The 13,525-nt window shown below is 35.6% G+C and overlaps 1 protein-coding gene across 1 annotated transcript in view; it reads right to left on the bottom strand.

Annotated features, from left to right (window-relative positions):
- Positions 1-8,964, bottom strand: part of LOC139140505 (E3 ubiquitin-protein ligase HECW2-like) — a 110,775-nt gene extending 101,811 nt beyond the window's left edge. Inside the window, exons 1-2 of the mRNA XM_070709809.1 lie at positions 8,699-8,964; positions 3,701-4,123 (exon numbers count right to left, since the gene is read on the bottom strand). Of these exons, the coding sequence (XP_070565910.1) occupies positions 3,701-4,025 (325 nt within the window). The 5' untranslated portion in view covers positions 4,026-4,123; positions 8,699-8,964. The remainder of the gene's footprint in view (positions 1-3,700; positions 4,124-8,698) is intronic.
- Positions 8,965-13,525: the final 4,561 nt, after the last annotated feature.

Here is a 13,525-nt window from a genome sequence, read left to right as displayed (position 1 = left end):
GCTATGGGACTAATTCTGTACATCAATGTGCATAATACATGTACTTTCAGAAACTACACTGCCTTCCAATCGGTGGTTCATGAATATTCATAACACAACATAATGGGATTTTTTCATCTTTTAGATCAAATCGAAAAGGGAAATCTGAAAGGCGATAAGGCCTGTGGAAGAACAATCAAGCCATTCAGAACAAAGTTCCACCTGTCTATATAAATTTATGGATTGCAAATGCATATTATGTTTGCTCTCTTAAAATATCAATCCAGGGTTGTTGGGGATGTGATGCCCAAATTATCCGCAAAACATAAATCATATTCACTGTGTATATTCTTTTGATGTTAAAATACATAATTTGAGACCATTAACTCTAAATGGTTTGACGAAGCTTGTGATCAATACAGGAAAAAGGCACTTGATGAGCGCTACTCAGAAGTAAATATCTTCTGAAAAGTCAGCATTCTGAACCCCTACTGACAAACCCTTCCAATGTCTGGAAAAGGATACCTCTTTTTAGTATACAGTATCAGTTAGGTTGATGCTGTAATGGATAGTTAGCTCATTTTCCTCTCGAATGTTTCAGTCTAAAGAGGTACATTGTCCTAATGGGGTATATTTGAGAAAATATAACCTGAAAACTGTTGATTTATTCTACTTTTTGCAGAAAACAGCGCTTCATGGGTGGAAATATTGACTGTTAATAGTTTGTTAACTTCTCAAGTGCCTGCAACTTTTTTCGGTACTTTTTCTGTCGGTGTATAAAACTTTAAAATGGTGCTATGTAGGTGTGTACAGGAGGCAGTGCTCTTCTCTGGGTCAGACTGCGCTATATGGGTAAGGTACTACTTTTATGATGATTCAACTCTAACCTTTGGAAACATGCCCTACAGTAAAGCATGCTCACATTTCATGACAATTTGACCTTTGACCTTTGACAATAAGCTTTTCCACATGTTCACACAAGCGCAAGTAGGACAAGGTTTTTACTGTTAAACTGAAATTTGAAGTCAAGATTCCAAACAAACCAACATTACAAAGTGGAAGTGAATCACAAGAATTAGGATTTGGCACACAATTGGATAGCATTTAGAACAGAAATGCCTCTAAATGATCCAAGGAATGCTGGAAAAGATAGCCCACATCGTGTTGCACAGAAACAGAGTTCCCATTCCAATGATCTATGTGAAGCCATATTTCATCCTAAAACTATTGCTTCCTGCTAACGTTACAAACATGGCTTTGTTTACCTTTTCCCTTGAGAAGCACTGTACATGTATTTATGAAATGAGACATGTTATAAAACATTTATTTTTTCACTGAAGCTAGCGTATCATTTTCCAAGTCCCTGGACTTTCTCAAGAAGATGTGATTTCCATGCCAGAACTGTCAGAATATCTCAATACAAGGATTGTAAATTCTACCATGTGTTGTTAGCTGTTCCACTGTGTTGGAACAGTATGAAATTTACATAGGACCTCATTGAAATTGACATAAACGAGGGCAGACTATGCTGCCATAGAGGAAAGGTGAAAGGTCAAGTATGCAATTACCATGTACCACTTGCATCAATAATGCTAACAGTATGATAAATATAGCAATCAATTAGACATTCGTCTTTTGGAAACACTTCATCAAAATTATTTAAATAGACCATGCAAAAGGTACTTGAAGCTATTACACTTATATTATGATATTATTATGAACAAACAGTAAACATAAAATAGAGCTTTAGTATCTCCTTCACAATTGTAATACAATATATGATGGCTAAATTTCATGAAGTCATATTTTTGTTGCTATCAATTTGAAAGCATGTGTTTCACTGGTTCATGTGCGAAAGATGGCATCATCGGAGCCGCTCACATAGAATGTTCTGGCGTTCAAAACATGGCATTGAGCACATGGCCCGTCTCTGCTTTGAACAATCCATAAGGCTGTATCGTGACAATGAAACAAAACTACCATATTTTACAGGCTGATGACTTTGGTATGAATGATCAAGTTTGTCACATCAACACTATAACCTTCCATCCATTGTGATTCACTTTTCTGAAGGAAATTATCTTTTGACCTTGAAAATTTTTAGTCTCTGTGTTTAACTCTTGTCTGATTTTCGTTTAATCTACAACCGATTTAATGATATTGATAATGACTAAATTGACGGCACAGGATCAAAGGTATCACGCACAACTGGATCTAAAAAAAGTTCAGATCTGTTTAGCTGGCGTGGTGTCTCTGCACGTAACCCATGCTAGACTTTCACCACAGACTGACATATATTAATCAACCTTTGTGTAAAATACTGCATTTGCCTTGGAATAGTTTGTATATCCTACTCCTACACGAGTGTGTACCATGTGCCTGTTCCCAAGTCTTAAAGCCAAAACTTTTATTTCTTATCCTGACTTGTCCAACCTCCAATCCTAGAGGTGTAACACATCTGAGTATTCATCGAAAGAGACACTGGGAGGAAATTTTGTGTCTTGAATTTTTTCCAATTAAACTTTGATTCAAAACAAGCTTGAAGTAATGTTAGCCACATGTTTCTTCTAATACTACCCAGAACATGCAACGGGGTACCACCATCTATGAATTTTGTATGTTGCTTAAGGTCAAAGGTCATCCTAAATTATGTAGGGTGAGTGCAATGGGTCTGGATTCTGGGTCTCTGTCACCTCAGTAGAAACAATCATCTCGCAGTTGCCTTCTTAATTTACAAAACCTGACCTCTGTCACTCTTGTACAACAGTAAAGCGAATGATTTAGTTCTGAAATTAGCAGTGTGTTGGTAATTACCGAGTGGCATCCAATATCATGAGCTCACTGACTGGATTAAATCACTGGCCAGCTGCCTGGGAACACTTGTGCTGAGTCTGCGGACAGTCTCCATTTAAGGACAAAATCTGATGTACATTGATGCTTTACAGTCATGTCAGAACTCAACACCACACTGCATTACAGAATAAATGATCTCAGCAATAGTCTGCACATCAAAGCAGATCAAAGCTTTCTAAATGACCTACATGTAAAAAAAGGCAGACTGGCCATTACTGCCCTAATGACATCACACATCATCAGATAAAAACACATCCTTGACTCTTTACTCAGAGTTTCTAATGCAAGTCGTCATACACATGAAGAATATGTAGACAAAATTAAAATAATTTTTGTCTCACAAATGAGAATCAACCATATAATATTCAACTGTCTAGTCACAAACTACATCTATGTATGTTATGAAGAGCCCAACCCTATTTCAAATAAATGTTATGAATTAAAGTAAACAAAATATTTCAGTATTATATATGCAACAAAATGTGCCATATTTAAAATCAAATGTCCTTTGGTATGCTGAAAATGACTATATGACATAACTAGATTAAGTAACCATAATCTTCTTCAGAAACCATTCCACAACTGAATTAACCCGGAATTCCAATGTGATCTTGCACAAGTAGCAATAAGAACTTTATATACAGTTACATAGTAAGCAGATAAATCACCAGACTCAGTTTCAATGTTTACCTGTGTGATCAAAGTTTCCGCTCTTGACTCACCATGTCAACAAAGGAAACTGAAATGGCACACACATGACACCACCGTGTGGAAACCACAGGGCCAGCCTCATGGCGGATCCAGTGACAATAGAGGAAGCTGTTGAAGATCAAAGAGAGATGTTAAATACAGATCAAGTGTTACTTACTTAGTCGGAAGAGACCAATCCAATCGCTAGCACCGACTTCCTCTTTGATATCCCAGTACACAATCAGGCTATCCCCTGTCCCGACTGTGTACGAGTACCTGCTCACCGATAAACTAGAGCGGTTTTGCAGACTCCGATGGGACAGGTTGGAGTCACTGCTGGACCGATCATGCACACTCAGGCGGGAGAGTCCCGGTATGGCAGGAGCAACACTGTATCGCTGGGGAAGCTGCAGGTTCTGTATGTTGCGGTTACTCCGACTGGCAACGGTTGCCATCCTTGTTTCTGCAACTTGCTGACGCTTACTTGCAATCTCTCTGATCATATGAAGGTAGTTTTGTGCTAGTCCAATGGTTCAAGCTCCTAGAAAGCATGGTAGGAACCACACACAACTTATCCAAAAAAGAAACCTCTTCTTTACTCCTGTGAAGAAAAAAAATATTATCATTTACACTATCCATAAAAAATGTCTGCTAATACGGTACCCTTTAAGCCTTTTTTTTAAGACAGTAATCACTTCCCCTTCTGCTATTGAAGTCAGTCAAAAATGGTATTGAAGCAAACCATACATATTTTCATTTACATGGCAGGGTAAGTTATGTAACTTACAGTTTTGATCTGTAAAATCATGTTTACATTATGTGTTTGGGGCCTTCACATGTTCAACCTTTTGGAAAAATGCAATAAATGGGGCAATGCTTCACTACTTTTAACCAACTTGATCTGATGGCAACATATGAACTTGGGACTTGTCCAGATATTATACTTTTATAACCTGCATAGCGAAATATCAAATGTATTGGTATCATTGCCTTTCTACTTTCAAGCATAAATCTATATATTGTAAGAACCTATCTTTGAAAAACCATTACTTTTCTGAACATTAATAAAGTTTAACAGCTTTAAATGATACATGTTGGATTTTGTTTGAAGATGCCGTCATTTGGCCAAAACAACCAATTCAGTCAATGATGTAATTAGGTATGCATACACAGAAATGTTAACCGGGTAATATATAGAAACTTATTTCGAACTTGGTAAGGAACTTTGATGTCGTTTTACTGAACAATGTACATGAGCAATCAACGGAGCTTGAACCTGTGAAATAATGAAGGCAAAATAAAAAAATAGTGTCAATGACACTGTCCTCCCATTTTGCAATGATAGTAAGTACTAGTACACACATGACATTGCATTCTTACAGCTTGACTAAGAAAATTCCATTGCAAGTCCAAATTAATCTTATACCACAGCAATATGAAATGCTCCATCTCATAATGACTTTTACACGTCTGACAGAAAACAACGCTAGGATCAAGACTATCATGTTTTACAGCAATCCAACAAATACTTTGGGAGAAAAAGATTTTTTGACAAAAAATGGGAAAAATTGCCCCAAAAATACAAATATGAAAATTTCACCACAATTTGAACAAATCTGACAAAGGTCAACCCTAGGATCATACATACAAGTTTTCGAGGCAATGGGATGAGTGCTTTCAGAAAAGATTTTTTGACAAAAAATGGGAAAATCGCCAAAAAATACAACTTTCAAAATTTCACCACAATTTGAAGAAATGTAACTTAAGTCACTATAAAGAGCCTGCATACCAAGTTTCAACCAAATCTGGCCAGTGGTTACAAAGTTTTAGCAATTTGCAGGATGTTTCCTTTTTTCCCACTCATTTGCATATTTTTGACTTTGACATGTTTATTTCAACAAATTCACATCTCCACCCCTCGATGCACCTGTCCATCAAATACTAAGATGGTAGGTGCATACATACATACATACATACAGACCATAGACCCTCCAAAAAACCCGGGTCTATGGACAGACAGACAGACAGACAAACAGATAGACATGCATACATTTATTTTTACAGCTTTTAACCTTCAACAGCCGACCAACTTGTCAATGTTAGCTTGATCAACTTGATACTACTGCTTATAATAATATAAATGAGAGTTAATTACATTCTAATTAAAGTAAACAAGACTTGCTTATCAACATTTACGTCATAAAAAACAGCATATCTGTCAGGTTATAAAGAATCTTCAGCTGGTTATCTTTATCAGTATTTCATCCTATTAACCAAGCACATTTTAACTTTCAAATTAACATTGCAAGTAAGTTCTGTTGAATAAGTTGAGCCTGTAGGTACTCAGAGAGAGCACACAGAAGAGACAAATGTTTGCAACTTAAGAAGTTCAAGGTCATCAAAAGCATTATAAGGAATCATGTAACACTTTCATTGCACTGTTTACACAGATTGCATAATTGCTATAAATAGCACATGAGGAATCTTACAGTCCAGCTTTACCATAAAAACCCTATCACTTTGACCACTCTTTTAATTGATCACTCTATTTTTTTCCTCAAAAAGTAATTTTATTTTTACCTTACCAAGTCAACCATAAATGGAAATTGGAACTTTCCCTATCTCTATTTATTTGACAAACCTATCATGACAAACTATTATGAGCAATTTCTTTTATATAACATACAGAGCACAATATATGATGGTTCAGAATATGTCAAAGTTGGGATTCAGGAAAGTTGCCTTTACATGTTTTAATCCTCCAAGATGGTAAGCATTTCACCATGACCTGTCAAAAAGTTTAACATTCTAATAATTCTACACTAAAATTATTTTGGCTTTGTTGATATCCTCATTAATTCAATTATTTAAAATCATATTAATTATTTTTTTCTGGGTGAATTGATAGGGTTTATACAGTACAAGAGTTACATACAAGGTAAGTCAAATTCAGTTAAAACATCAATTACCGTCGGACATTGCATCATTCCTATAAATAGCACCTCAGCCTGGAACAGCACAATCATAATCTACTCATTCACACAGGCAGTACTTGACTTTGAATGAATGACCTATTTCATTTCACCTGTGTACCAAATTTGAAAGCATGACAAAAAGTACCACAAAATTTGCAAATTTCAGCTTGAGTTCACAGAGTCATCTTCAGGTCACTCCTAGGAACCTGCACACCCAATTAGAAAGTAATGGCATACACAGTTTCAAAGAAGATTTTTTTTAACCAAAAATGGCAAAAATTGCCCAAAAATACAAATATGCAAATTGTGCCATAATTTTGATGAATTCTATTTTGAGTTTTCACAAGGTACCTGCACGCCAAATTTTAAAGCGATCCAACCATTGGTTTAAGAGGAAAAGATTTTTTACTAAAATGGCAAAAAAAGAAAAAAAAATTCATTAAAAATAGAAAGCATCAAATATTGACATCAAATCTATATGTTTAAATGAGTTGGGCCTAAGGTACCTAAAACCTAAATATGACAATGATCAGATGAGTAGTTCCTGAGTTATTGATTTTTGACCATTTTCGCTTTTTTTTCTACCTCATTAGCATATCTATGGGACTAAAAAGTTCATTTTAACAACGGCACATCTACATCATATATAGCATCACTACACCAAAAATCAGCATAATACGTGCTGCGGTTTTTGAGTTTTTGCGTTGGACGGACAGACATCCATACATACATACATACATACATACATACATACAGACAGACACCTCACATACAGACTTTTTTCAACCATATAACCTCCCAATTGCCATACATGTATGGCAAATGGGAGCTAAATAAAATAAATGACACCAGCTGTTTGGATGAAAATTAATCATCTGCAAATTATGTCAGCTTTACATTTGATCAAATTAAGTGTGTAATAAGCTTGGTTGTTTACAGACATGATAGTTTCAACGGCAAAAAACAATATTCAGCATTATAAAAGATATATACAAAGCAAAGTAAATAGTACATGGATACACACTACACAGTTCCCCCTTCTCCACTTTCTATCGACAAATCACAAAATGTTCATGGTCAAACGGGTTATGCATGTTTGTAGCCATGTACAGAAAGTAAATTGCATGATACTGTCTCTCAACCATGGAGGCAGCAGCTCTGCCAGTATGCATAGACAGTAGAGTACATAACTACTATGCTCCATAGTACCCATGTAAACACATACCATGATATGCCCCACCCCCTTTTTCACACTTTTAACATTTATAGTCTCTACCAAGGAACATTTGGTATATTGAACTTGTTCTCTTATAGTTGATGCTGCAACTTTCGCTGGTCGAACTGTAAGTTTTAATGAAGTGATTTGCTGGTCTCAGAACTGAGTAACTCTCTTCTGTGCTGTTTCCAATGACGGATGCAGATCTGAGTGTTCATCTGACAGCGGTTTATATGTGGCATCCTGAAGAATTAAACACCCACTTGCCTTCCCTTTCATTACCATGTACCGCCGCCTAACCTTTCACCGTGCGGATGACATGTTGTAGCACACACGTCATAATAAATCACTCTTGCGTACAACTTCCTAAAAACTTTGGCAGCTTTATGCGGAATTCGGAAGCTAGGTACTCTCCATCGAGAATGAAAGTTACTCACGGTTTTGCGGCCTCGAAGAGTTGCTCCGATCTGTTCAATGGAACGATAGAGCTGGCAGTTTATCTCGATTCGAACCGCTTTTGGAGTTTGAAAACAAACGTTTACTTGGGCTACGGCTACATGACGAAACTGGCAATCAATGAGCAATCGCTTCAATCAGTACGTTCACATCGTTCACGTGAGAAAAAACCTGAACACCGATATTATCTTCAGTTTGTGGTATGGCATATCCATATTTTGAGGCAAAACCACTTTTTGGAAGCCGACTATCACTTCACGTAAAAAATTACAGTTTGCACATCGATAAAATATCTAATGCACGGCGTTCATGCACCATCTCTTGTCTTGTCTTGATCAACTATCAACCTGTCTTCCGACGACAGTGTACGGTACACTTCGTCATGATTCATAAAGGTTTGTCGAGCTTGGGTTCCGGGGGCAGAAGTATGATTTCTGAAGAGTGCATGAAAAAAATGACGCCAAATCTGTACAAATCGCACCAAAGATCATATGCGTCATATTTCCTTTTAAGTTTTGTAAACACTTACCGTTGAAGCGCGCTCTGCTCAAAACTTTACGCGACGAAAAATCGCTGCTCTCAAACTCTTCGGCTGGTCGCCATCTTGAATATATTAATATGCTATTGCATTATGGGTAGGAGAAGGATCGAAGAATATTTTGACACTCCCACAAGAAAGGCCGAGTGACGCAAAAGTTTATTTTAAGAATTTATAATGATTTCGTGCACCTGTTCTTGGAAATGCTGCCCTTTACGTCATGCGTCACACATCCCGGACAACCTGATTCAGTGTCTGAAAAAACGTAAAGTTTTGTGTAATGAGGTCATAAATAAAAAAGAACACTTGAAAAAGAAGATAAGGATTTTTATAAACTTTAATAAGACCCATAAATTGAGAATAACAATTTTATTTCAATAATACTTTGATCCATTGAAAACTGAGTAGAAAAAGGAAATGAGAAAGAAAAAGTTAACATTATGTCAGTGTTGGTGATGTCCTTGAAAGATAATAAACAATCAGATTTCAGTGAAAGGCAATATAACTTCCTTATTAATCACAGAAAAGCTGTATTACAAACTATCTTTTTCATACAGTGAATAGCATTTTACTTTGCTTTTTACGTCTAACATTTTCACACACAAAATATTTTTTTACTAGAGACACACCATGAATAACCAGATGCAAGAATTAAAAAGTTAATATTAAAAGTATCGATAAGTTTCCTGGTTGGAAAACAAAATTCAAAGTTGTTAGAACCACCACAAGGTGGCAATATATGAACAGGTATGAATCTTAGGGAAAACAGTGTCAAGCTATTAAAGCTCTGATGTTCAATGACCATGTGACTACAATAACATTGTGATTTCAAGATTGGTATGACAACTGTACAGTAAATTGACTTCATCGTGTCAAAATGTTGACGCAAACTATTATGTATATTAATTGCTCTTCATGTAAAAACCTTTCATATCTCAGATTCTTGGCAGGTGGAAACTCAATTTTTTCCTGTATCAGCAGGCAAGGAATGGCCAGAGGGCACTTTTTCTGATTACATGTAATACTTCGGGTGGGAAATTTCCCTTGTTTTAATCAGTTGGTAAATTCAGTAAAGCCCTCAGGGCAAACAGTTATTATGATTCTGTTGTTTTGAGGGATTCAATTGCTGATTAGGAGGGGAAAACATGGAAAAGATATAGCAGAGGAAGTTGGCTGGGGGAGGGGAATTACATTAATTAATTGGCCATTAGATTACTTGCCTTGGGAAACATTAGTGGGCGAGAGAGGAAATTCTATAAATTTTGGAGGGGGGGGGGTGTGTAGTTTTACTCTCCAAATTTTCAGTATGGCCAACCTTGGATGTGTAAAAATAGAGCTTTTTTACATCCATGGGTCAATAGATCTTTGAATAGCACATCTTAAATAACTCTTACTCAAAATCAGTTTGTTGGATCACTGCCATCATGGATATCTTAAATAAGTATATGATCATGCTAAACAAGACTTTGTACTTCTGTAAATTGAGCATTGTTAAATTTGATACAATAAACTATACTATTCAAAAATTTGTTACATATGCCAGCTAGTTGATATATATTTTAATGTAATCCTGGAGAATCAAACATCAATTCAATAAGATTATTAACTCTTTCCCTAATCATGTGGTTTGGCCCAAACTATTGTTATCAATGGTGACTGTGGTCCTGTTTGCAGGGCACTGGGGTGAACATGCTAAATGTCTTGATTTAACCTTTATACAGACAACAAGTAGGTGAGGTAAAATACTTGATTATGTGACTTATTTTCAGCGAACCAATACATCTTTCTGGCTCACATTTCCAAGATCACTGAAATCAATAACAGTGGTCATGATTCATCAGAGGTTGGTATTGCAATGAATGGAAATGGTGTTGAAAATTCAAAAGATAATGTACAACACAAGTGTTTCAGTAGAATTTGGGAAGGATTGGCTGTAACTGATAAATACATGATAGTATGTTAATTGCACTGATTTTTTGGATGAAATTTACAATGTGTATCTGTAATTGATATAAATTACATATAGAGACGTCTTTAATGCAGAGGCATTTCAAAAGGCGTATAACCATGTAAATTTCTGTAGGATCACATACATTAATATGACACTAAGTCAATTGATCTGCCGCAGTTAAAGTCAACAGAGTGTGGCTTAGAAGTCACCTTTCATTAGTTTTCAAAAGAAATACCAGGCATTGCATACAGTTATTGTTACATCCATTGGATACATTACAGTAACTGAAGATAAGTTACAGAGATTGTTTCTATAGCAATTTGACCTGTACTTTGTGAACATGGTATATGCTTTGAGGGCAATAACTAAAATGATGGCAAATACCAGGTACTAGCTTTCATGTATTTTTTTATTGAAAGAATATACTTTGGCTACATTTGCAGAACCTATTGAAGTTGTTGGTTTCAGTGTCACTTGGTGAAAATTCCTAAATGTTGAAATGTTAAGCTTATACTCTCTCTCTCCACATTAAAAAAGATAAAAGAATATTTCAAGAGGATATTAAGATGGTAATTTTCATTATTTTCACACAAATTCACTCATAAAGTTGCAACATCTGGAGCAAGTATGATCATTAATTTATTTTAATCAATCATTTTAGAGCAAAAAAAAAAAAAATCAGAAATGACGATGTCAAGCAAAATTTTCATGACAATATGTGTGGACACTTGTTCCTAAATTCTGAAAAGAATAAAATTGTCAAAAATTTTCTAGAAAATAAAAATACTTAGAAAACCTTAAAAAATAAATAACATCTAAGCGAAGGACAGTAAAGAGTTACTTTTGCATAATGTATTGCAGAGAGGAAATATGTTATACTGCCTGCAGACATTATTGAGAAATTTTATGTGTTTGAGCTATCTTTAGTATTATTACATAATGCCTTAATGAGCAATAAGAAAATTAAACAGACAACTGCATCTGCGTGTCCCTGAAGATTCAGCTCTGTCTGAGCAATTGATGACATGTGCGATTTGTCATAATGTATATTAATGCACACAATGTTTGACGCTGTATTTTTTTGTTAATTTAGGGAGGTTTCTCTGGACTGTAGATACTGCATTCAGAGGTATACATCCTCTTTTGTCAAACCTCTTCCTGTCATTGCCAACAGCAAAAAAAATGGAAGTTATTCATTGCAGTATAATGAAAAAGTATATATAATAAGCTGCATGTGTACACAAGCATTACACTAGCTTTTATTAAAAAGTAATTTGAGTAATTTTGGATAACAATTCCCTGTATGTGCAGTGAATCATTTGAGAAGGGATTAAAGCACTCTTATTCTTCTGTACAGTAAATCAATTATTAAAACATTAGCTGTGAAATAGACTCAACCTCTAATGGACTATACTGCTGTATGGGAGACACTACAGACTTCCAGATATTATCTTTCAAACAGAATTCTAGTCACACTTGCATGGCAGCCTTGCCTTGAATTGTCAATAAACTCCCATCTTGGATGATTTTGCTTCTAGACCAAGTTTTGATCAATCAGGGTTGTCCGACTTTTATGAACACAATTTCAAGGTTCATTTCACAGGCAAAAGGGCAATTGCACAGTGACACTCCTGGACAGCAAACGCATGTAGCCACCTGTTACAACGGCAGAGTTTCCAAGAACAGCTAAATTAAACCACAGACATCTACAGATACATCATCCTGTCAAAATTTAATCAGAAATTGTTCAGCTCATCACAAGTGTTTCATAACTTACCACATGAGGAATGTAATTACATATGCATGGAACATGTGCAATTACATTCATGAAAACTCTCTCTACATGTTCTATTACCATGGTAACATAGAGTAAATTCAACTTTCTTATGACATGTTGAATGTTATGGAAATGTAATAAATGCCATTTCTGACTCATCATCTTCTGTTCCTAGAAGTTCTTCATCAGTTCAACTTTCAACTCATTACTATGCATCTTTTCCTCCAGCTGAATGTGAACGAAATGAGATAATTTTTCTGGATGATGCAATTGTTTTAGAAATTTACAGTGGTTTTCTCTTCCTTTTTCATACACTCACACAAAACATAGGCTGAAAAAGCAATAAAACAGTAAATATCCGGCAGTCTCAGAACTTCCATATCTGTCCTGTACTAAACGTTGAAACTTTTCTACAATTTGTGGCTCATGTATGTATTTGTAATTGTACACAATATATTTGTATGCATCAATATAGTTTTATTTATCTTCATTTTTTGTTCATTCATAGTTTTTCTTTTTTTTTTTGCTTTAGACATTGATTGCAGAGTAATTAAGACTTCAATCTGACAAAAAGTAGCAAGGTCATTTATCATCATTGTAGCAGAGAAATCATATCAATTATACTGCAAGCTGTACTCTATCACTGTGAATCCATTCAGTAAAAGAGGTGTGTCCATCGGTATTTGTTCCATGTATCTGAGGATATCAGTTTGACTACAGAGTGTATCCTCTCCATCTCCCTCAATGAAAATCAATTATTGTTAATTGAGTACATGTATGCTCTTTACTCACTAACTCCTTTTGAATCAATTTCAGAATTTCTGAAAACATCTGTCCTACACCAGAACACATAATGTGTACAAGTTCCTTGCACAACAGAGAACTGTGTCAAGTCTGTAGTACTCCGATTATGCTTACTCAGTGCAAACTGTTGGACATTGTAATTACAGGTGATTGTATTCTTCATATGATCTGGTTGCAATCTGCAGAATGCAGATCAGTGAAGAATTCTCATTGGGCCAAACCTGGCTTGTGTAATTCATTACACGCATCAGATGTCAGCTGTGCTGATAAAAATCAACCACCATCA

Source organism: Ptychodera flava, chromosome 9 (assembly GCF_041260155.1).
Source record: "Ptychodera flava strain L36383 chromosome 9, AS_Pfla_20210202, whole genome shotgun sequence".
NCBI classification, from domain to species: Eukaryota; Metazoa; Hemichordata; class Enteropneusta; family Ptychoderidae; genus Ptychodera; species Ptychodera flava.
Note: the sequence above shows the minus strand (reverse complement) of the source record. Positions and strands in the feature narration are given on the sequence as shown.